This window comes from Pongo pygmaeus, chromosome 11, assembly GCF_028885625.2.
Source record: "Pongo pygmaeus isolate AG05252 chromosome 11, NHGRI_mPonPyg2-v2.0_pri, whole genome shotgun sequence".
NCBI classification, from domain to species: Eukaryota; Metazoa; Chordata; class Mammalia; order Primates; family Hominidae; genus Pongo; species Pongo pygmaeus.
The window spans coordinates 25,165,604-25,191,307 of NC_072384.2; the positions used below are offsets into that span (position 1 = coordinate 25,165,604).

The 25,704-nt window shown below is 38.5% G+C and overlaps 1 protein-coding gene and 1 pseudogene across 5 annotated transcripts in view; one reads left to right on the forward strand and one right to left on the reverse strand.

Moving 5' to 3' along the window:
- The first annotated feature begins 8,868 nt into the window (after positions 1 to 8,868).
- LOC129031860 (large ribosomal subunit protein eL27-like) lies at positions 8,869 to 9,273 on the forward strand (annotated as a pseudogene).
- A 9,661-nt stretch (positions 9,274 to 18,934) lies between these two features.
- Positions 18,935 to 25,704, reverse strand: part of PTPN4 (protein tyrosine phosphatase non-receptor type 4) — a 224,530-nt gene continuing 217,760 nt past the window's right edge. For all 5 annotated transcript variants that reach the window (XM_054478748.2, XM_054478745.2, XM_063647371.1 and 2 more), the window contains one exon: positions 18,935 to 24,763. In XM_054478748.2, coding sequence (XP_054334723.1) covers positions 24,677 to 24,763 — 87 coding nt within the window. In that variant the 3' untranslated portion in view covers positions 18,935 to 24,676. The remainder of the gene's footprint in view (positions 24,764 to 25,704) is intronic.

Consider the following 25,704-nt stretch of genomic DNA (forward strand, 5'->3'; position numbering starts at 1 on the left):
GCTGGAGTGCAGTGGTGGAATCACGGCTCACAAGCCTCAATCTCCCGGGCTCAAGCAATTCTCCCACCTCAGCCTCCCAAGTAGCTGAGATTACAGGTGCAACCACCATGCCTGGCTAATTTTTATATTTTTTTGTAGAGATGGGGTTTCATCATGTTGTCCAGGCTTGTGAGTTCAAGCAATCCTCCTGCCTTGGCCTCCCAAGGGCTGGGATTATGGGCATGAGCCACCGTGCCTGGCTATCTATTTCATATATAGTTCAACCTAATAATTAGTATTTTCATTTAGGAGGTTTATTAAACTTAGTACGACAACCTGAACTCCTGCTTTCCTCCAATTTTTTTCTTAAGGAATCCTCAGGGCTTACACTAAGTGAAAGACATTTTTAAAAAACACTGTGAATATAGGTTTTAATATTCCACTTAACATCAACGTTTGCTTTGTATTCGAATACATGGCTTAGAGAAGACAAAGGAAAAGATTGGGTAGGAGTCTTCCTAGGTTTGGAAGAAGTTACTTTTATTCATGATAGTCTTTTAAATTCAACCAATTTTCACTTATTAGCCAAATTTTATCTAAGATAGTAAACCCCACTGTCTACCAAAAAAGCATCAGTTTGGATTTAATCAGGAAAAAGAATTTTAGGCCACAAAGATAATCTTCAAGATAATATTTTCAAAAAGGATAATCTTTTCTAAACAAAGAAAAGTGAAGAAACAAAATCCGGCAGCACATAAAAAAATAAAACACTGTAAAGAAAATGGGGGATCACTTAGGGAATTTTTTTTTTTTTTTTTTTTTTTTGAGACAGAGTGTCACTCTGTCACCCAGGCTGGAGTGCCATGGGGCAATTTCAGCTCACTGCAACCTCTGCCTCCTGGGTTCAAGCCTCAGCCTCAGCCTCCCCAGTAGCTGGGACAACAGGCATGCGCCACCATGCCGGGCTAATTTTTGTATCTTTAGTGGAGACGCTTGAACTCCTGACCTTAAGTGACCCTCCCACCTCGGCCTCCCAAGTGCTGGGATTATGGACATGAGCAACCCCGCCCAGCCAGAATGTAAGGAACTTTCAATTACATGAAGTCAATAAAATGTGGGGAAAATTCACACGATTATTACAATACATGCCCCCAAATAACACTTTATTTAACTAAATAGCTATTTGTGATTAAAAAATGGTGAACTATGATAAAAAGTTCTTTAAAACAGTGAACAGTATGAATCAGAAAATCAATGAACAGTATGCATCAGATAATCAACAGAAAACATCATACAAAAACTTGAAACACCATTAAAGTAGCACCAACATACAAATGTTTCTTAGCATGGTTATTATTCAATAGTTTGCTGGTTGGCCTAGGTGGCCAGAAATAGAGAAAAAATAAGTAATCAATATTGAAAAGGAAGAGACCAAATCATTATTTTTACATATAAAGTCAAAAGGAGCAAATAAAAACCTATTTAAAATTAACAAGCGGCCAGGTGCAGTGGCTCATGCCTGTAAATCCAGCACTTTGTGAGGCCAAGGTGGGCGGCTCATCTGAGGTCAGGAGTTCGAGACCAGCCTGGCCAACATGGTGAAACCCCATCTCTACTAAAAAAAAAATAAAAAATTATTTGGGCGTGGTGGCAGTTGCCTGTAATCCCAGCTACTCTGGAGGCTGAAGCAGGAGAATCACTTAAACGCAGGACACGGAGGCTGCAGCAAGTGGAGATCGTGCCATTGCACTCCAGCCTGGGAGACAAGAGTGAAACTCCCTCTCAAAAAAAAAAAAAAAAAAAATTAACAAGCCATTACCAGACTGAAGAAAATTTAAAAAATCAAGTTTTCCTTTTTATCATAACAATAATTTATTGGGAAATATAAGTTTAAAATTCCATTTATAATATCAACCACTACTTTCAGTATTTAGAAAAAAACAATATTTAAAACTTAAGAAAATTACTGAAGGACATAAAAGAAGATTTGAATACTTGCAAAGATGTTACATGTTCTTTTAAGAGGATCCTCATTTTGTGTAAATGTCGTTATAAATCTACAGGTTTAATGTAATTTCAATAAATAAATCTCAAAAGTATTATTATTAGGGGGTGTGGCTTTTTGTGGAAAGATAAGAAAAACCACGAAAACAAAGCACAGAAGACTTACTTGTCTATCAATACTTTATTACGAAGCTACAGGAATGAACATAAAGATAAAAGGAACAACTTCGGGAAATCTTTATATGTAAGAGAATTTATTTTATTTATTTATTTTACTTTACTATTTTATTTTATTATTTTAGAAACAGAGCCTTGCTTTGTCACCCAGGCTGCAGTTGAGTGGCACTGCAGCTCACCAGCTCACTAGTGGCACTAGCTCACTGCAGCTTTGAACTCTTGGGCTCAAATGATCCTCTCATCCCAGCCTCCCAAGTAAGTGGGACTACAGGCACATGCCACTGCCTCCAGCTAATTTGTTTTATTTTAAAATTTTTATTTTGTAAAGACTGTGGTCTCACTTTGTTGCCCATGCTGGTTTTGAACTCCTGGCTTCAAGCAATCCGCCCGCCTCAGCCTCCCACAGTGTTGAGATTATAGGCATGAGCCCTCATGACTGGCCAGGGAATTTATTATACAATAAAATATCTTTCATAATTATTGGGACAATCAGAGTCTTTTTTTTTTTTTTTTTTTGAGATGGAGTCTCGCTCTGTCACCCAGACTAGAGTACAGTGGTGCGATCTCAGCTCACCGCAACCTCTGCCTCCAGGGTTCAAGTGATTCTCCTGCCTTAGCCTCCCGAGTAGCTGGGACTACAGGTGTGTGCCACCATGCCCAGCTAATTTTTATATTTTTAGTAGAGATGGGGTTTTACCATGTTGGCCAGGCTGATCTCGAACTCTTGACCTCAAGTGATCTGCCCACCTTGGCCTCCCAAAGTGCTAGGATTATAGGTGTGAGCCACCGCACCCAGCCTGAATCAGAGTCTTAACCTGACACAAATGGATAGGCTTCCAAAGATTCATAAGAACCCTGATGTTTTATGCAAAATTTTGTATGTGTGATGTACATATTTTGGGGGAGACTGTCCACAGCTTTCCTTCCATTTTTATTTATTTATTACCTTTTTTTTTTTAAATTTTTTCAAGACGGAGTCTTGCTCTGCCACCCAGGCTGGTTGTGGAGTGCAGGAGCGCGATCTCGGTTCACTGCAACCTCCGCCTCCTGGGTTCAAGGAATTCTCCTGCCTCAGCCTCCTGAGTAGCTGGGATTACAGGCACCTGCCACCACGTCTGGCTAATTTTTTGAGACATTTTTGATTGTTCATAGAATCAGCTTGTCAATTTTAGGAAAAAAAAACTGCTTGGATTTTGATTGGGATATTTTGAATCTATACATCAGTTTAGAGACTACAATCTGAACACTATTGAGTTTTCCAGGCCATTTATTTACGTCTCCTTTAATTTCTCTCAATAATGTTGATAGCTTTGTGTACAGATTTTGCACTTGACAGAATATGAAGCCATTTATGGTGAAAACTTTCAGGATAGTAGCATTAGAAGGATACTTCTTCAACGTGGTAGAGGAAAGTCTAAAAAAATGCCTACAGCTAATATTACATTTGACAGTGAAAGAATGAACACTTTACCTCTAAACTGTAGAACATAGTAAGGATGTCCACTCTCGCCACTTCTATTCAAAATTGTAATGAAGGTCCTAGTCAATAAAATAAGGAAAGAAACGGGAAAAAAGGGCATTTGGATTCAAAAGCAAGATGCTAAAGATGTTAAAGACTCTATGAAATGGAAATTAGAACTAATAAGTGATTTCAGCAAGTTTTCAGGGCACAAGATTAATAAACACATCAATTATATTTCTACATACTGGACACAAACCATTTAAACTTGATATTTTAAAATACTAGTTACAAAAACATCAAAAAAAATTAAATACCTTGGATAAATTTAACAAATATGTGCAGGCAAACTTTTCTAAGAAATTATTTGCCTCCAATAAGCTGCACCCGTTTAAAGTGTACAATTCAGTTCCTTTTTTTTTTTTTTTTTTTTTTTTGAGATGAAGTCTCACTCTTGTCGCCCAGGCTGGAGTGCAATGAATGGCATGATCTCGGCTCACTACAACCTCCGCCTCCTGGGTTCAAGCTATTCTCCTGCCTCAGCCGCCCGAGTAGCTGGGATTACAGGCGCCCCTCACCCTGCCCAGCTAATTTTTGCTTTTTTGGTAGAGATGGGGTTTCGCCATGTTGGCCAGGCTAGTTTTGAACTCCTGATCTCGTGATCCGCCCGCCTTGGCCTCCCAAAAGTGCTGATGTGTCCGGAATTGGTGGGTTCTCGGTCTCACTGACTTCAAGAATGAAGCCGGGGACCCTCGCGGTGAGTGTTACAGTTCTTAAAGGTGACGTGCCGAGTTTGTTCCTTCTGATGTTCGGAGTTCCTTCCTTCTGGTGGGGTTCGTTGTCTCGCTGGCTCAGGAGTGAAGCTGTGGACCTTTGCAGGTAAGGCAGCGCGTCTGGAGTTGTTTGTTCCTCCTGGTGGGTTCGTGGTCTCGCTGGCTTCAGGAGTGAAGCTGCAGACCTTCGCAGTGAGTGTTACGGCTCATAAAGGCAGTGTGGACCCAAAGAGTGAGCAGCCGCAAGATTTACTGCAAAGAGGGAAAGAACAAAGCTCCCACAGCGTGGAAGAGGACCCCAGCCAGTTGCCACTCCTGGTTCTGGCAGCCTGCTTTTATTCTCTTATCTGGCCCCACCCACATCCTGCTGATTGGTCCATTTTACAGAGAGCCGAGTGGTCTGTTTTGACAGGGCGCTGATTGGTGCCTTTACAATCCCTGAGCTAGACACAAAGGTTCTCCAACTCACCACCAGAGTAGTTAGATACAGTGTGTGGATTGGTGCATTCACAAACCCTGAGCTAGACACAGGGTGCTGATTGGTGTGTTTACAAACCTTGAGCTAGATACAGAGTACCAATTGGTGTATTTATAATCCCCTAGCTAGGCATAAAGGTTCTCCAAGTTCCCACTAGACTCAGGAGCCCAGCTGGCTTCACCCAGTGGATCCTGCACTGGGGCTGCAGGTGGAGCTGCCTGCCAGTCCCGTGCCGTGCGCCCACACTCCTCAGCCCTTGGGTGGTCGATGGGACTGGGCGCTGTGGAGCAGGGGGCGGCACATGTTGGGGAGGCTCCAGCTGCACAGGAGCCCACGGAGGGGGGTGGTAGACTCAGGGCTCAGGCATGGCGGGCTGCAGGTCCCAAGCCCTGCCCCACGGGAAGGCAGCTAAGGACCGGTGAGAAATCGAGCGCAGGGCTGGTGGGCCGGCAGGGCTGGTGGGCCGGCACTGCTGGGGGACCCAGCACACCCTCCGCAGCCGCTGGCCCGGGTGCTAAGCTCTTCATTGCCCGGGGCCGGCAGGGCGGGCCGGCCACTACGAGTGCTGGGCCGCCGAGCCCACACCCACCCAGAACTCGCACTGGCCCGCAAGCACCACGCGCAGCCCCAGTTCCCGCCTGCGCCTCTCCCTCCACACCTCCCGGCAAGCTGAGGGAGCCGGCTCCAGCCTCGGCCAGCCCGGAAGGGGCTCCCACAGTGCAGCGGCGGGCTGAAGGGCTCCTCAAGTGCCGCCAAAGTGGAAGCCCAGGAAGAGGAGGCGCCCAGAGCGAGCGAGGGCTGTGAGGGCTGCCAGCACGCTGTCACCTCTCACTGGGATTACAGGTGTGAGCCACCGCACCCGGCCAATTGAATTACTTTTGATAGTTTTATATGCCCGTAAAACCACCATGATCAAAACAGAACAGTGTCACTGCCAAAAGATTCCTCCTGTTCATCTTTGGACCGTCCCTCCCCTTACCACCAGCCCCAGCAACCTCTGATCTGCTTTTTTAAAGACTATTTATATTTAATATGATTATCAATATAACTGGGTTTCAATATGACATCTTGCTATTTGTTTTATCTGCTCCTGGTTCCTTCTTCTTTCCTTGATTAATATGGAATTTACTGAATATTGCTTAGGATTCTGTCTCCACTTAGGGTACTGAATATTGCTTAGGATTTTATCTCCACTACAGGCTTTTAAAAAAAACGGGCCTACTGGAGAAGGAAACATATTGTGATAGCATATTCTCAGTGTTTGCTTTTAAAAATGCCTTCCTGTGTCAAACTTTGAGTCACTAAAAGAAAACAGTTTATGATGCAACCTAAAGAAAGCATGCTTACGTTTGCCTTTTAAAGCTGGATATTGTTGTTGGCACAATATAATATAGTGCATAATGGGGAAAGAAAAAAGGTTCTAATAACCTAAAGTTTTGCTTAGAAAGTATCTTATTCATGCCAGGCGTGGTGGCTTACGCCTGTAATCCCAGCACTTTGGGAGGCCAAGGCGGACGGATCACGAGGTCAGGAGATGGAGACCATCCTGGCTAACACGGTGAAACCCCGTCCCTACTAAAAATACAAAAAATTAGGCGGAGCTTGCAGTGAGCTGAAATGGCGCCACTGCACTCCAGCCTGGGCGACGACAGAGTGAGACTCCGTCTCAAATAAATAAATGAATAAATAAATAAATAAATGTATCTTATTCATCAAGCATTTCCATTCACTGAAAGAAAACAGTTAATGATGGATCTTTAAGAAAGCAAGCTGCGGCCGGGCATGGTGGCTCACGCCTGTAGTCCCAGCACTTTGGGAGGCTGAGGTGGGCAGATCACGAGGTCAGGAGTTGGAGACCTGACCAACATGGTGAAACCCCGTCTCTACTAAAAATACAAAAATTAGCTGGGCGTGGTGATGTGCACCTATAATCCCAGCTACTTAGGAGGCTGAGGCGGGAGAATTGCTTGAACCCAGGAGGTGGAGGTTGCAGTGAGTAGAGATTGCACCACTGCACTCCAGCCTGGGCAACAGAGTGTCAAAAAAAAAAAAAAAAAAAAAAAAAAGCAAGCTGGCCAGGCCAGGCACAGTGGCTCACACCTGTCACGCCTGTAATCCCAGCACTTTGGGAGGCCAAGGTGGGCAGATCATTTGAAGCCTGGAGTTTGAGACCAGGCTGGCCGTCATGGTGACATCTTGTCTCCACTAAAAATACAAGAATTAGCCTAGCATGGTGGTGTGTGCCTGTAATCCCAGCTACTGGGGAGGCTGAGGCACAAGAATCACTTGAACCTGGGAGGCAGAGGTTGCAGTGAGCCGAGACTGCGCCACTGTCCTTTAGCCTGGGCGACAAAGCGAGACTCCTCAAAAAAAAAAGAAAGCTGGCCAGACGTGGTGGATCACTCCTGTAATCCCAGCACTTTGGGAGGGTGAGGCAGGAATGATCACTTGAGGCAGGGGTTTGAAACCAGCCTGGGCAACATGGCAAGACCTCGTCTCCACAAATATATGTATATGTGTGTGTGTGTGTGTATTAATACACATATGTGTGTATATATATGTGTTTTATACACACACACACACACACACACACACATATTAGCCAGGTTTTGTGGCACACACCTGTAGACCTAGCTACATGGGAGCTTGAGGTGGGAGGATTCCTTGAGCCCAGGAATTCGAGGTTACAGTGAGCTATGATGGCGTCACTGCACTCCAGCCTGGGGACATAGCAAGACCCTGTCTCTTAAAAGAAAGTTCTGTGAGTCACCAATAAGAAAAAACATTGTAGAAAAAAAGAAAGAAAGTTTACATTTACTTTTTACTGGTGGATTTCTCTATTGGCCTACTGGCGCCTATTAAAGAAACATCTCATCATATTCTCAATGTTTGTTTACAAATGCCTTTCTATGTCAGACTCTTCAATTCATTGAAATAAAATAGTTGATGAATCTTTCAGAACTAGCTTTAAAAAAATCACCAAAAATCTAAGGGGTTATATTTCAGGCACTGTTCTAGGCACTGGGGACACAGCAATGAGCAATACAACATCCCTACCTTTCGAAAGCTGATATTCTAGCACACAATTAGACTGTAAGCCAAAATAAATAAGTCAAATATATAGTATGTGAGGTCCACAAATAAAGCATGAGAAGAGGATGGGAAATGTTGGGGGTGGGGCTGCCTGTACATTTTTGATAATAGGCTTTATTTTTTTTGAGCAGTTTGAGGTTAACAGAAAAATTGAGGACAAAGTAGAGTTTCCATATAACTTCTACTCCACAGTTTTCTCTATTAACGTCTTGCATTACTGCTGGACATTTCTTACAACTGATGAGTCAGTATTGACGTATTACTAAAGTCCATCAATTACCTTAGGTTTCACTCTGTGTGTGTTGCACATGCTATGGATTTTTGTTTTTTTTTTTTGAGATGGAGTCTCTCTCTGTCGCCCAGGCTGGAGTGCATTGACGTGATCTCTGCTGACTGAACCTCCGCCTTCCAGGTTCAAGCGATTCTCCTGCCTCAGCCTCCCGAATAGCTGGGATTACAGGTGCACCACCACACCTGGCTAATTTTTTTTGTATTTTTAGTAGAGACGGGTTTCACCATGTTGGTCAGGCTGGTCTTGAACTCCTGACCTCAGGTGATCCACCTGCCTTGGCCTCTCAAAGTGCTGGGATTACAGGCATGAGCCACCACGCCCGGCCTACATTCTATGGATTTTGACAAACATATATAATGACGTTTATCCACCATTATAGTAGAGAACAGGATAGGTTCACTGTCCTAAAAATCCTGTGTTCTGTCTATTCATCCCCATCTTCCTCCTCACCTATCACTGATCTTTTTATTATAGTATCCCCATAGGTTTCCTTTTTCTAGAATGTCATACAGTTGGTATAGTACAGTGTGTATGTAGGCTTTTCAGATCCACTTTTTACACTTAGCAATTAATATGTATTTAAAGGCTGTAGGTCTGAGTGGTTGCTGCTGAAATGAGCAAGTTCATGAAAACCTGGGAAAGTGGTGTTTGTCCTGGCCATACGCTACTCTGGATGCAAAGCCGTCATCGTGAAGAACATTGATGATGGCACCTCAGATCGCCTCTACAGCCATGCTCTGGTGGATGGAATTGACCACAATCACCGCAAAGTGACAGCTGCCATAGGCAAGAAGATCCAAGAGGTCAAACATCAAGTCTTTTGTGAAAGTTTATAACTACATCAAATCACCTACTGCCCACAAGGTACTCTGTGGATATCCCCTTGGACAAAACTGTTGTCAGTAACGACGTCTTCAGAGATCCTGCTCTTAAATGCAGGGCCCAAAGAGAGGCCAAGGTCAAGTTCCAAGACAGGAACAAGATGGGCAAGAACAAGTGGTTCTTCCAGAAGCTATAGTTTTAGATGCTTTGTTTTGGTCATTAAAAATTTTGAAAATATATGCATTTAAGGCTCTTCCATGTCTTTTAGTGACTCAATAACTGATTTCTTTTTGTTGCTGGATAATGTTACATTGTATGGATGCACCACAATTTATCCAATTACCTATTGAGAGAAATCTTCGTTGCTTCCAACTTTTGACAATTATGAATATAGCTGCATTTGTGTGCATGTTGTTGTGTAGATATCTTTTTTTTTTTTTTTTTGAGATGGAGTCTTGCTCTGTTACCAGGCTGGAGTGCAATGGCGCAATCTCTGATCACTGCAACCTCTGCCTTCCGGGTTCAAGCGATTCTCCTGCCTCAGCCTCTCAAGTAGCTGGGACTACAGGTGTATGCTATCACACCAGGCTAATTTTTAAAAATTTTTTGTAGAGACAGGGGCTCGCCATGTTGCCCAGGCTGGTCTCACATTCCTGAGCTCAAGCAATCCTCCCACCTCAGTCTCCCAAAGTGCTGGGATTATAGGCATGAGCCATCGTGCCCGGTTTAGTAGCCTTTTAAAGGTTCCACATATAATTAAAATTATGCAGTATTCTTCTGTGTCTAGCTTAGTCCAACCAGCATAATGTCCTCTAGGTTTATCCATGGTGTTGCAAATTCCTTTATCCATTCATCTGTCAACAGACACTTAGGCTGTTTCCATATCTGGGCTATACTCTGAATAATGCTGCTAAAACATGAGAGCGCAGAGATCTTTTTTTTTCCCTTTCTGTACTTTTTTTTTTTTTTTTTGAGATGGAGTCTTGCTCTGTCACCAGGCTGGAGTGCAGTGGCACGATCTCAGCTTACTGCATCCTCCGCCGCCCAGGTTCATGTGATTCTCCTGTCAGCCTCCCGAGTAGCTGGGATCACAGGCATGCACTACCATGGTCGGCTAATTTTTGTATTTTTAGTAGAGAGAGAGTTTTCACCATATTGGCCAGGCTGGTCTTGAACTCCTGGCCTCAGATGACCCACCTGCCTTGGCCTCCCAAAGTGCTGGGATTACAGGTGAGAGCCACAGCGCCCTGCCTCTTTCTGTACTTCAATGGATGAAAACAGCTATCTTTATGATGTACTGATTTCACTGCCTTTTCGGAAGATATCCGGAAGAGAGATACTTCCTCTCTTATCTTTTATCGTATCTGGATCATATGGTAGCTCCGTGTTTATTTTTTTCGATGTAACTATGCTGTTTTCCATAATGGCTGTACCAATTGATATACTCCCACCAACAGTGTACAAGGGTTGCCTTTTCTCCACACCTTCACTGACACTTAATGATTATCTTAGTAAGTGTGAGGTGGTATCTCATTGTGGTTTTAACTTGCATTTCCATGATTAGTGATATTGAGCACATTTTCGCATACCTGTTGGCCATTTTTATGCCTTCTTTGGTAAAATGTTCAGGTCCTTTGCCCATTTAATAACTGGGTTATTTATGCTATTGGGTTATTTATTTTTGCTATTTAGTTGTGAGTTCTTTATATATTTTGGATATTAACCCCTTATCAGATATATGGTTTGCAAGGCCGGGCTCACGCCTGTAACCCTAGCACTCTGGGAGGCCAAGGCAGGCAGATCACCTGACATCAGGAGATCGAGACCAGCCTGACCAACATGGTGAAAACCCGTCTTTACTAAAAATACAAAAATTTGCTGGGAGTGGTGGAATGTGCCTTAGTTCCAGCTACTCGGGAGGCTGAGGCAGGAGAATTGCTTGAATTGCCTGGGAGGCAGAGGTCGTAGTGAGCTGAGATTGCACCATTGCACTCCAGCCTCGGTGACAGAGCGAGACTCTGTCTCAAAAAAAAAAAAAAAAAAAAAGATATATGGTTTGCAAATATGTCTCAAGTGTGGGTTACCTTTTAATTTCGTTGTTTCTTTTGCTATGCAGAAGCTTATTAGTTTGATGTGGTCCCACTTGTTTTTGCTTTTGTTGCCAGACCTTTTGGTGTGATATCCAAAAACATTATTGTTAAGGCCAATGTCAGGAAGTTTTCCTATGTTTTCTTCTAGGATTTTTACAGTTCCAGGTCTTATGTTTAAGTATTTATTCAATTTTGAATTGATTTTTGTGCATAGTGGAAGGGTCTAATTTCATTGTTTTGCATGTGGATTTTCAGTTTTCCCGGCATAATTTGTTGAAAAGATGGTCTTGGCATCCTTATCAAAAACCATTTACCCATATCAGTGAAGGTTTATTTTTGGACTCTATTCTGCTCCATTGTTCTATGTGTCTGTTTTCACATCAGTACCGTAATATTTTGATGACAGCCTTGTAATATAAGTTGAAATCAGGAAGAGTGATGCCTCAACATTGTTCTTTTTTTTTTTTGAGATGGAGTTTTGCTCTTGTTGCCTAGGCTGGAGTGCAATGGTGTGATCTTGGCTCACCACAACCTTCGCCTCCCAGGTTCAAGCAATTCTCCTGCCTCAGCCTCCCAAGTAGTTGGGATTATAGGCATGTGCCACCACACCCAGCTAATTTTGTATTTTTAGTAGAGATGGGGTTTTGCCATGTTGGTCAGGCTGGTCTCGAACTCCCGACCTCAGGTGATCTGCCTGCCTTGGCCTCCCAAAGTGCTGGGATTACAAGTGTGAGCCACCATGTCTGGCCCAACATTGTTCTTTAAGATTGTGTTGGTTATTTAGGGTCTTTCTTGGTTCCATACACATTTTAGAATTTTTTTTTCTATTTCTCTGAGTGATGCCTTTGGAATTTTCATAGAAATTGTGTTGAATCTGTATTCTGGATAGTACACAGGCATTTTAACCATTTTTCCAATCCATGAATATGGGATACATTTCCAATTTATATCTTCTTCAATTTCTTTTATCAATGTTTTATAGTTTTTATTGTACAGATATTTCACCTCATTGGTTAAATTTATTCCTATGTATTTTATTCTTTTTGATGCTATTGTAAATGGGATTGTTTTCTTGATTCCCTTTTCAGATAATCATTATCGCTGTGAAGAAACAAAACTGATTTTTGTATGTTGATTTTGTATCCTGCAACTTTACTGGATTTATTAGTTCTAATAGGTCTTCTTTGTGGAGTGTTTAGGGTTTTTACATATAAGAACATGTTACTTGCAAACAGGATAATTTCACTTCTTCTTTTTCTATTTGGATACCTTTTATTTCTTTTTCTTGTGTGATTGTTCTTGCTAGTTCTTCTAGTACTCTGTTGAATAGAACTGGTGAGAGTGAGCCTCCTTGCCCTGTACCAGACTAATGGGAACATTTTCAGTTTTCTCTCATTTATTTTGATGTTTCCTGTGGGCTTTCATTAATGGCCTTTTGCATTAAGGAAATTTCTTTCTATACCTGTTTTGTTGAGAGTTCTTATCATAAATGGATGTTAAGCTTTTATCCTTATTCTGTTAATGTGTATCACAGTGATTGATTTACATATGTTACACCAATTTTGCATCCCAGGGATAAATCCCACTTGGTCATGGTATATAATCTTTTTGATGTGTTTTGAAATTCAGTTTGCTAGTATTTTATTAAATAATTTTCCATCTGTTCATCAGATATATTAACCTGTGGTTTTATTATCATGTCTTTGTCTGAATTTGGTATCTTGGTGATGCTGGCCTCATAAAATGAGTTTGGAGGTATCCTCTCTACTTCTATTTTTTAAAAGAGTATAAGAAGTGTTGGTATTAATTCCTCTTTGAATGTTTGGTAGAATTCAGCCATGAAACCATCTGGTTCTGGGCTTTTTTTGTTAGCAATTGCTACTTCAATTTCCTTATTTGTTAGAGTTCTGTTCAGGCTTTCTATATCTTCTAGATTAAGTCCTGGTAGGTAGTATGTTTCTGGGACTTTATCTATGTCTTCTAGGTTATCCAGTTTGATGGCATATAATTAATTGTTCATAATAGTTTATGATCCTTTTTGTTTCTGAGGAATCCATTGCATATCTTCTATTTATTTATTTGAGACAAGCTCTTGCTCTGTTGCCCAGGCTGGAGTGTAGTAGTACTGTCATAGGTCACTGCAGCCTCAACCTCCTGGGCTTGAGTGATCCTCTCACTTCAGCCTCCCAAGTAGCTGGGACTATAGGCACACGCCACCACACCTGGCTAATTAAAAGAAATTTTTTTCTTTTTTTTTTTTTTTTTTTTTGTAGAGACTGGGTTTCCCTGTATTACCCTGGCTTGTCTCCAACACCTGACCACAAGTGATTCTCCCAACTTGGGCTCCCGAAGTGCTGGGATTACAGGCATGGGCCACTGCATCTGGCTGATATAGATTTCCCTAGAACTTTAAATATGGCATCTCACTGCCTCATGGCTTCTGTTGTTTCCAGTAGAAATCTGTTGCTAATCTTATTAAAGATTCCTTCTACCTGATGAGTCTCTTCTCTTTCTGCTTTCAAAATTCTTTGTCTTTGGGTTTTGATAATTTAACGTATCGGTGTGTTGAAGAGAGCTTATCCTGCTTTGTGTTGAGTTTTCTGGTTTTTGTTTTATTTTTGAGACAGGGTTCCACTCTGTTGCCCAAGCTAGTGCAGTGGTGCCATCAAAAAGCTAAGATGTTCTGAGACCAGCTTGGGAAACAAAGCAAGATCCTGCTCTACAAATAAATAAATAAATTAGCCAGGTGCAATGGCATGGCTGCTCTGGAGCTTGCGGGGCTCATATGGGAAGATTGCTTGAAACCGAGTTCAAGGCTGCAATGAGCTGTTGTTACCCCACTGCACTCCAGTCTGGGTGACAGAGACACCGTGTCTAAAAAAAAAAAAAAAAAAGAAAAAAGAAAAAAAAAGAAAATGTACAAAAGGATACTAACTATATCAATTTTAACTGCAAAAAAATTTAAAACTGTCTGCATATTTTTCAACAGAGAAATTGCTACATACATTGTAGAAGACCACATATCTGATGGGATCAGAACTAGTACTTGATTAAATTAAAAACCATTTAAAGGAGGAAAAAAACTACATGCATTTGGTTTTAGCTTAAAAAACACAAATGTATATTCGTGATTCTTTTCATGTACAGCCAAGGCTTTTATCAATAGGTTTAAGCCTCCTTGTAATCCCTTAGTCTTTCTTGCAAGCAAAACAAAAACAAAAACAAAAACAACCTTAAGTGTGTCACCTATATTTTTGTTAGTCTCTCATAGTTGTCTTGGTCATATCTGTTTTCAATAAATTAAAAACATTGATCCTTAGGCTGGGTGTGGTGGTTCACACCTGTAATTCCAGCACTTTGGGAAGCCAAGGTGGCTGGGTAGGTGGGTGGGTCACTTGAGCCCAGGAGTTCAAGACCAGCCTGGGCAACATGGTGAAATCCTGTCTCTAAAACAAACAAACAAACAAACAAAATTAGCTGGGTGTGGTGGCACACACCTGTGGTCCCAGCTACTAGGGAGCCTGAGGTGTGAGGATCACTTGAGCCTGGGGTACAGACATTGCAGTGAGCTGAGATCACATCACTGCATTCCAGCCTGGGTAATAGAGCAAGACCTTATCTCAAAAAAAATTTAATAATAATAATAGTAATAAATAAAGAAAAATAAAAAAATAAAAATCCTTAAAATTTTAATCACTCACTTTTAAACGCTTTCACAAAAGCCCAACCTTCTTTTCACACTCTCATTTCATTGGCTTATGTAATATAGAATTAAATGACATAATAAAGATAAATTTGTATGCATATGAAAGCACACAAGCACAACTGATTTTAGCAAGCTTACAGCTTAACTGGTGGAACTGGAAGAGCTCTAGCATAATTGAGAGCAGTCAACAAGGCCACGGAGATCAAAAGTAGAAAGCAGAGTATCAGTCTTCTGAGTTGGTTATTTGGATGGTGGTTAAGAAAGCTTCAGTCACAAATGGAATGTGACTAGGAACTAGAGTAAAGCCTTTGCAGGTATACACCAAAGTCATCAAGATTGGTATGTTTGTTTATACAAGCATTAAAAATGTCCTCATATCCCTCCCATCAGCCCCCAAAACAAAGTCAAAGCACAGTGGGTTTTTGCAACATATATGACTGACAAATGACTAGTTTCCTTAATTTCCAGCATCTTACATGATTAAAATGTCAAACAACCAAAATAAAAATGAGGAAAGGCAATCAATATGGAATGTAGTGTAAAAAATAGAAGGGATCAATAAAGCTACTCAACCTTACAGAAGAAATGAATGTCAAAATATTTCTTCTCTGAGATAAGCAGGTAAATTAAGTTTCATGAAATTCTAATAAAAATGTGGAGAAACAGACATTCTCATATGCTTTGGTAGAAGAGTATAAACTGGTATAACTGTGTCTGAGAACAATTAGACAATATTAGTACCTAAAAATGCAGGTGCCCTATGACCTAGCAACCCTACTGCTAAAAATTTACCCTATGCATACAGTTGCAACAATTAACAAAAATGTTTGTATGATTTTCATTGCAGCTTTGTTTGCACAGCAGAAACGGAAACCATCTAAGTGTCCATTAAGAAATTAGAGTATAACCATATGATAGAGTTCTAGGCAGTGGTGAAAAAGAATAAGATAGATCTGAATATGCTGATATATGTATCCCAACATCTGTATATATCCCAAGACGAAAAAGCAAGCTGCAGAAGAACTTACTGTACAACCTTGTTGGCTTTAACAAAATGTGTATGTACACGTACACACAAATGTAAGTACACATTTTTACCCCAGAAGAAAATACCAGAAATTGAATAGACGTTGCCGTTGGTTTGAGGGGGCTTTTCTTAGGGGGGATATGAGGAAGAGGATGTCAAAACTCATTTTGATCTTCATTATAGTGTTTGAATTTTTATCATGTACATAAGAACAAAGGCATGGCATAATAAAAAATCACCTTTCTGCTTTATTTATTACCTGTTCTCTAGGTACTTCTTTTCTTTCAGAGGAAAAACAGCATATCTAACTGCACTTAGGCAAACTGACTTCAGGGATAGAAGGAAAGGTCCTTTATTTTGCTTGACAAGGTCTTACCTTAGGATTACCAGAATAGAGGGTTGGTACTGGGAGAGGACAGGAGTCAAGCAATGGCCACAATTAAAGAGAAGCTTCTCTTCGGACAGTTTTTTTTTTTTGAGATGGAGTCTCACTTTGTCGCCAGGCTGGGGTGCAGTGGCGCAATCAATCTTGGCTCACTGCAACCTCCACCTCCCAGGTTCAAGTGATTCTCCCGCCTCAGCCTCCTAAGTAGCTGGGACTACAGGCGTGCGCCCCCACCCCCAGCTAATTTTTGTGTTTTTAGTAGAGATGGGGTTTCTCCATGTTGGCCAGGATGATCTCGATCTCCTCATGATCTGCCCGCCTTGGCCTCCCAAAATGCTGGGATTACAGGCGTGAGCCACTGCGCCTGGCCTCTTCAGACACTGTTTAATCTTCTTAATCCCTTTTAGTTCCTCATCTACTCCCTTTCCTCAAATACAGCCACTATGTGAGTCAATAACTCCAGAAATAAATTTTACGCTTGTCATTCTCTCCATTCCTGATAACCAATTACTAAATATAACCACTGTTAGAAAAGCCCATGAAAAACTCCCATAAAATAATCTTCAAAACTTCTATACTTTAGATTACTAAAGCACATCTTTATTTTGCAATTGAACATTAAGAGTCATAGCTAGAGTTGTTTTTCATGTTTGTACCTGAACAACTGTTTCTCAAAATGAAATATGGCCAACAAAATATGTGTAACAGCATTTCACATGATATAAATTGCTCTTAAGACTAAAACAGTATTAATGCAAACCAGCATTTTTATCTTGTTTGCTGTAGTTATAATTTTTTGTACATGAATGGCAGAAATTCTAATTTTTTCACTAAAATTAAGACAAACACACAAGGCCTTTCAAGTATACAGTAAGCTGCAGTGACAAATGCAGAGTGATTTCAAATTATGCAGTGTTGACCAAATTCAAGCTTATACAAATTTTAAATAAACCCTTAGCTTCTTTGCCTCAATTATGAGAGCATATGGAAAGAGATATTTTTATGATACAGGGGGAAACGTAATCTAAAAAACTAAGGGACCAATTCTGTTTTGCCACTAGTTTAATAGAATCAAACATGAAATGTATAATTGTATTTTAATTATGACATAAGCTAGACTTTTAACTAAGTGACTTTTCCCCTTCATATTTACAAATAGCACCTGTTACAAGAAAAAAAATCCCAAATTAAAACACCCTCCACATAGAAATAATTATTTTTAAAACTACTACTTAAAAATATCAATAATGCAGATAGTAAATTATCGGTTCTAAAGTTAAGCCTACACTGTAGAGAATAAGGAGTAGCTTTTCTTATTTGAAAAGATTACAACATAGATTACAACTGTAATGTCCTGATGCTGGAGAACACGGGGTTGAACAATTTTTATTTTTTTAAGCAGATAGAGTCTACTGGCAGAAAATAAAAACAGTTTAATGTAAACTGTTTCAGTCTCTTAAATCGTGCCCCTCAACATGTACATAAAGTGTCAGGACTTTTATTCCCTTAAACTTACTTGTGCAGCATCTACTTCTCCCTAGGTACTACACTGAAAACAAATGGATTTCCAAGTATTCATGTGATGCACAAAAAAATCCAAAGCAGAAATGATAATAAACCAAGCTTAGATGAAACTAGCTGTGAGAACTCAAGAGTCCAGTAACAGTCAACTGGGTATCCTTTATTGTGCTACATAAATTAAAGAAAACCCACAAAGCTAAGATCACACAAGTTGCCTCTTAAACATCAAATAAGCTATGAAGAGATCATTATATTTAAACTTGGGTCCAATCTAATGACCTCCAACACTAATTCAAATTTTCCCATATTTACAAAACTTCTAGGATAATTTTATTTTAAAATGTATAAATTAAATTGGTGATCAGCATGAAATAAAGTGCTACTATTTAAAATTGAAATCAAATTTAGCATTGAAATTTGACCTACTCTAATCTTGCCAACTCATTGAAAGATTGGAAAAGACAGGTGCCAGAGAATCCCAGACTTGGGTTAAAATTTTCTTACCCAGGAAGGCAAATAACTTGAACACTACAATTCAGGAGTAGAAACTAAAAAGCTTCTTTGAATATATGTTAAAATGAGCTCAACCGTGACGATACTGGGGAAGTACCCAACTGCCGATTTGTGGAGAAAGCATGAACCAGCACCTATTTGGGTCTAAGGGTGTGAGCAGGGCTATCTCCTCCTTGATGGATTCCTGGTAATAACTGTACTTAGCAATGTGGCATTTAAGCTTATCACAAGTAATATTTGCTAAATTCTGGAAACTCCCAGGGTTGAGAGAGTCTGACACCAATCCTTTCAACAGCTGTAGCAAATTTCATGAAAGAAGAGATCACTTTGTACTTGAGTACTTAACAAAGAGTTAAGTTAGTGATTTTTAAAAAGTTGGAGAGGTGGAAAGAGAAATAAAAATAATGAAGTCCTCACTGAGTCAAGTTTAATGAGTAATAAATAATAAATACTACCTTTTAAAGAAGCTGTTGCACGTATTAATCATACCTACAAAGGTGGTTTGAAATGTAGTTTTTGTTCAGCTGAATTAATATAAACTCTAAAGCATATAAGATACCACTGCTACAATTCAGAGTTGGGCCAAGTTGTCTCAACTGTCCAAGACATTGGGAATAAAAAGGCAAAAAGCATTTATTGGGTCAGGGGCCTCTGCACATACTCACTGTAATGAATCTTAGGCACAGTTTCCTGGCTTCACAAAAGTCACACCCTCACAACAATGTCCTCATTTGACAAAGCCTGGAAACGTTCTCCATGGTAAACACATGCAGCAACACATTTATTACCTTCACACACAAACACCCTTCCACACTCCAGAAGTCTAGAATTCAATTATTTTACACTTACAAACAGTATGTGCAAATTTTCTGAAGTTTCTATTCTAGAGGCAAAGCAAAATGAAAAACAATGTATATTATATCTGAAATATGCTTCAATAATGATTGCTCTTGTTTATAATGAAAATTAGTTTTTCTTCTAAAATTACATTTTGTACAATGAAGTGTAATACTGTTCCTTTTCTTTTCAATCCCGTGTAGACTTTAAAACAAATAGAGTATCCTTAGAATCAAGCCATAATTCTAATGACATTTGAAAGATACATTCATTTTCTTTACAGCATGAAAGACATACAAATATCATTTTATCTCCTTTAAACAATGAAATTAAAGAAGTTAACAGTTTCAACCTTCTGTCCATAGAAAAATATTTTCTATATCCTTTACACAACAAAGGTAGGAAACTCTACAGTGTTTAACTGAAACTTTTATGAGCTTAACAAGGCTTTCAAACATTTTCATTCTTGCACTGAAAAGTTTAAAAGGTTTCAGGAAGTTAAACCTTTGAACTTTCCCCTAATATGGTAGTCTTTAACAAGCAATATTGCTACTACCTTTTGCTTAGTAAAATTTTTTTAAACTGGTTTACTTATGTATGCACTGAACCAATGCTGATGGATTGCACCCTAGCAGGTATTACTTCTGGTTGCCCATTTAGCTTGGATTACTAAAAATTATAACTTCAGAAATCAATAGCATACTACAGTAGAAAAACATACAAATAAATAGCAGCAAATTTATATGCAAACAGAAATAACTATGTGGTGTCTACTCACAACAAATTCATCAGGACTGTAAAAAAATGTCTAACTTCTGGCAGAAACAGAGATTGCTGTTTGTTTTTTATAACATTGTAAGACACACTGTAGTAATTGCTGAGAATCAATGAAGTCTATATAATGGTTGCAGACATGGTAAGTTGAACAAAAAGCATACAAATTAGGGATTAATTTACTGGGTTCTTAATAAAATTGCTGAAATTATCTATTATCAATTAGCCCTCAAAAATGTTTTAGGATTATGTAATTTCCATTTTATCTACATAATTCTCTAAGAGTTTTATAAAATGGTTGCTACAACTTGTATTGTGATCACACTGAGACACCAATAAATCTCTGCCAACAGATCAGTAAGTCTGATATTTGATAAAATTAATCCAGTAGGTTTTAATAACATAGTTATTTCACTTGGAGGAAGCACCACAAAAAGAATGATTCCAGCAATTGTAATCAGATAGGTGAAGCAAATGGGGGAAGTAAGCAATGTTAATACAAAGTATTAACTGTGGCAGCTTACATAATGCACCAGCTTTCATCAAAGCAGGCTGTTGCATAATTTATCTATGTCCTATTACATTATTGAGATTTTTATTCCAACAAATATTTACTATACTGTATTTACTATAAGTGACTGAAATGCAAATTCATCTGAACTATAAAGTAACTACCACAAAATAAAAGAGCCTGTAAACATATCCCACATTACTGTGGTATAAACAATTTTTATGAATTCAAAATTACTTTGGCAACCTTACCATCAGAGTATTTTAAATGTTCAAAATACAGATATTAAATAGCAGTTATAAACTAATGCTTCCTTCTCTCTTACTGATATTATAAAACAAGTAATGCTTTATTTACTTATCTTACATGTTCACATTATGAACATAAATTATTTCATTATAAATGGACATATATTCTAAATCTTAGTTCTATGTTTTGAGTGCTTTTAAAAAATTAGTCTTCTAACTGCAGTCTATAATGTTTTCATACTGCATGTGTATCAGTCTAAATACTTTACAAAAGCTTATGTTCTGTCAGGCAGGCATGACTAGCAAACTGAGTGGGGGTCCTAATTAGAATCACTTCTTAAGCCTGCTTATTTTCTAACTTAAGTGACATCTTTTAAGGTTGTCATAGTTATTAAGTGAAAACACTGGCTGAGTATGCTTCTCTACTGGAAACAGACAAAAATTCACAAGAATTTATGATATTCACATAGGTTATAATTTATTGAAGTTCCAGTATAATATAGGAATACTAGATAGATAATTAGAAAAATGATCATATAAGACCAGACTGCTAAATCAATAACCATTGCTGGAGCCTGTTTCCTAATGCTGATAAAAATGGGCTAAGTGAAGACTGGATAACATTTTTCAAGTTCCTTTCAGCTCTCAAGCTGCAGTACTTCTAGTGGAGATAGAAGACAGGAGACTTTTCCTTAAATACTCTAGACCTGATCAGACCCTGCCAGCAGATGATAACCCAGAAGTTAAAATAATCATTTTCCTCTGTGGGCATTAGCCTTTGTGAAATATACATATAAATAAACACACAAAAGTATCTCTATGTGTGTGTACACATATTTGAAACCTTCCAGCAATTGTCTTAATGTCTTAACATACCTTTGCACAACTGAAGTCAGATTCCACATAATGTTCCCTTTACTCTTGATTAAAATCATCAACCATTCCCCTATCACCTCTTTCTCCTAGCAGACTGTAGAAAGGAAATCATTTCTTAGGCTGTTTACTCTGCCTCTATTTTGAATGGATGCACTGGTGTAACAAATACTATCAATTTTCTGGTGAATGTAAAGTCTATTCCAAATACCCCTCATCGTATTTACATGGTGCTGACACAAATCAGATGCTCAATAAAACACCTGAAATGAACATGAAAAAACAATCCTAACTCAGAAAGGGAAGGTTTTCACAAACACTTCTTAGCATTTACAAAATCCACTTGATTAACCACTACTGATTTCCACTTGTCAGAATAAAAGTCAGCATTGCTTTCTTAAGGGTGTCAAGGTGGGAGGTAGGGGTGGCTGGAAGAGTGGGAGGGTAGCTTAGATACAAGACACTTGGCATTTTATCACACAATGTTACACTGATATGGACGGAGGCTACAACTACATGGTGTATGAAAGCTAGGATTATTTCTAGAAACCTATTTAGATTGATATACAGGTTAAAAAGTTCTTAGATGTAATGGATAAAGTCTTATCTATTAGCATATTCATTTTAAGAAGTTGTAAAGGATAATTTAAATTTAAATAAGATCCCAATAAATATGGTTTTCAAAAAGGATCTTTTCTGCACATAAAAATAATGACAGTGGGTAGTTCCCAGATGAAAAATTCATATATGAGAAATTTAAATGTAATTCTAAACTTCTAATGATTGGCATTTAAAGACAGGCATTGATGATCTAAAAAGGCAGCAGTACTCATTGCCAAGAAATTATTAAACTCACAAGTATAAACAAGGCCCTAAATTAAAGAACATGCCAACCATGACTTTTGTCTCTTTACATCTATACAATGGTATCTTTTGGTCTACGGTTGTCATATTCTGTCCATACAGATAGAACAGACAAATTTTATTTTTAAATTCAGGTGAAAAACTGCCAAAACACTTATTTAATGTGTAGACCCCGACATAATTTTACTTTCTCAGTTTTTAATTTATCATGTTATATAGCAGCCTACATTATATTTGTCTGTTTATAGAACAGAATGATCAAATAAGATTATAAGTTACTTTTACTATCTTATACTGTTTTGACTGTGAAGTCAGGAAACAGATTAAGAGAATTTCTCTTTGACATAAGTTTATGTTTACTTCTCTCTTTAAATAAACTTAAATATTTTAATATGATAACTTATTTGGTATCTTGGCTATTAATGTTTAGGAGCTTAATTTCCTGAAATTTATTATTATGAGTTTTGAATGTCTGAAATGACATCGTTTAGATTATACCAAAGATTTAAAATGTGTACTTTTCCCCTCATACTAAATGGCTTTCCAAAATATCTGCCATTTGACTCTAAACTTTATCAAGATCTTACAGAAATATTCAGAAACTGCTAGGAAATGAATCTTTTAAAACCGCAATCCACATAAAATAATTGTGTAAAATAACATTTGTATAGGTGAGCAAATTTTCACTTTTATCAAACTGGGCAATGTTAAAGTTCTATCTCTCTGTAGACTTAAAAACAAAAAAACCTGAAGAGGAAAATATGGGAATTCCCACATCCTTAATGGGAATCAGATCCTCCATTAGGCTGGACAGTCAAAAGTCTCCCTATTAACATGCTTATAACTTAATAAGTATATATAAAATGGAATAATTTAATTGTACACAAAAAAAACAAGAAAATTCTCAATTTAGTTACTGAGTTATTACACTTAGAAATAAGTCAATTATGTTTCATTCTTCGTTTGAAGAATCCTGATCAATATATCAATGTGAACAAAGTTTGATATTAACTGAAATGAGTGCTAAAGAACAATATTTTAGTTATGGATATGAATAAATCACAATTATTTGCTCTAACTTTAGCTTAGAATATCAATATGTTTAACATTAATTTGCATGTTAGATGTCTTCCTAAAGTTAGGCATGAAATAAATATGAAATTTGAAGCATAAAGCATCTTTTAAAGTTGAGCTGCTAAACTGTAACCCCTCAGTCCCTCAAGTAAAGGAATGTGCAGATTTTGAACAATTCCATAGCAGCAGTGTGCACTCAGTAGAACACAAATTATCTTTGCTTCTTATAGCAAATCACAAGTACTGAGTAAGAAACGATTTCCTTACCCTTCTTTGACTGTATAACACTCAATACAGCTGTTTTTTAAAATGTGAACTTATTCAAAATGCATAAAAATATACGAATGTACAATATACATATATACCTCCTAGTGGGGTCAAATGAGTGCCTTTTCGTTAGACATACAAGGACGTCTCAAGGCACTTAAGGGGTTAAGACACAATGCATGCATTCCTTTACATCAAGTATGTGAAATCACATGATTTGGAATAAGCCAACCTTATGATAAATATAAGTTACATTATTAAATCCAAGAGAATTTGTAGATTCATATTTATATTTTCTATAAGATGCTGGTAAATGGACAATGTGCAGCATTTCCTGGGAACAGCAAATTCCATCTTTCTTCTTCTGAGCAGCAGGCAGGTCTCTACAGGGGGTGTGCAGGGAAAAATGTGCTGCATCCATAGGCAGTGTATTGGCTAATATTAAGAATGATATTGCTAAAATTTTAAAAATAAAATCTGGTAATCAGTATAGTAAGTACGCAAACCACTGCAAAAGACCAGAGCTGACTCCTGATGTTTACTTCTTTTTGCTTTCATGATACAGGTTATAACAGAGATGATGAGAATTTTGAGCCTTGTTTGTGGCAATTCTACCAAAAGGGGATTGCATGGCACCACCACAAAATTTCATAAATTACCCTGAACATACTCAGTTATTTACTATTTGTTCGGAGCAAAGCATGAAACAGTCTTCAAATACATGAGTTATAGATTTTGAAAGAGTGACATTTTTTAAAACATAAAGTGCAACAGTGCTGAAGTTTTCAAAGTTTTTTTGAGTTCTTCATTTTTTTTTTGTAAAATGCCATTTCCTGCGAGCAGCATTATGGCACAGTGAACATAAGGGAAAGCAGTTTTCCAACACATATCCCAGATCTTTTTGCTTTCTTATTTATTTGATGATGTTGTTAAGGGTTTAACAAAACCTTCTTCATAAACTTTCAAAATAGCTTCACATACAAATCTGTATTGACTCTGAAAAATACAATATAAAAAACAGAACTGATCAGAAAAGTCAGAAAACCGTCCCCTCTCCCCCCAAAAAAGACAAACATCTCACTTGGCTTGCTTACTTAAAAAATGCAAAACAAAACTGCATAAAGATACCATTTTTCACTAGCAGTCTAGACTGGTTAAAAAATACAGTTTGGCAATATATTTTGTTGGCAAAGCTCACTTATATGTTGCTGGTAGGGATGTTAAAATACTGCAGTCTCTATAAAGGGGAATTTGGCAGCATATAACAAAATTAACCTAATTTACCTCTTCACCCAGCAATCCCACTTCTAAGAATCTATCCAAAAAATAAACCAGAAAAAGAAACTGAAAACACATATTCACAAACGAGGCTATTCATTGCCTAATTATTTGTAACAGAAAAGGTGGAAATAATTTAATTGCCATTAATAGGGACCAGGTGACTACTGTACATTCTCAAAATGGAATACTAGCTAGTCGGGAAGAAAAGGGATAAACGTCTACAAACTACTAGAGAATGATTCCAGTTTATTTTATTAAGTAAAAAAAGCAAGGTAGGTAAAGTACATATAATATATTATATTACCTTTATAAAAGAAAGGAAAATACAAATATCTATCTCCGTGTATGTTAAGAAAAAAAAGCAATGGAAGAATAAATTATTTTAAAAATAGTTTCTTGGCCGGGCGCGGTGGCTCACGCCTGTAATCCCAGCACTTTGGGAGGCCAAGGCGGGTGGATCACGAGGTCAGGAGATCAAGAACATCCTGGCTAAAACGGTGAAACCCCGTCTCTACTAAAAATACAAAAAAAACTAGCTGGGCGTGGTAGTGGGTGCCTGTAGTCCCAGCTACTCAGGAGGCTGAGGCAGGAGAATGGCGTGAACCTGGGAGGCGGAGCTTGCAGTGAGCCGAGATAGCGCCACTGCACTCCAGCCT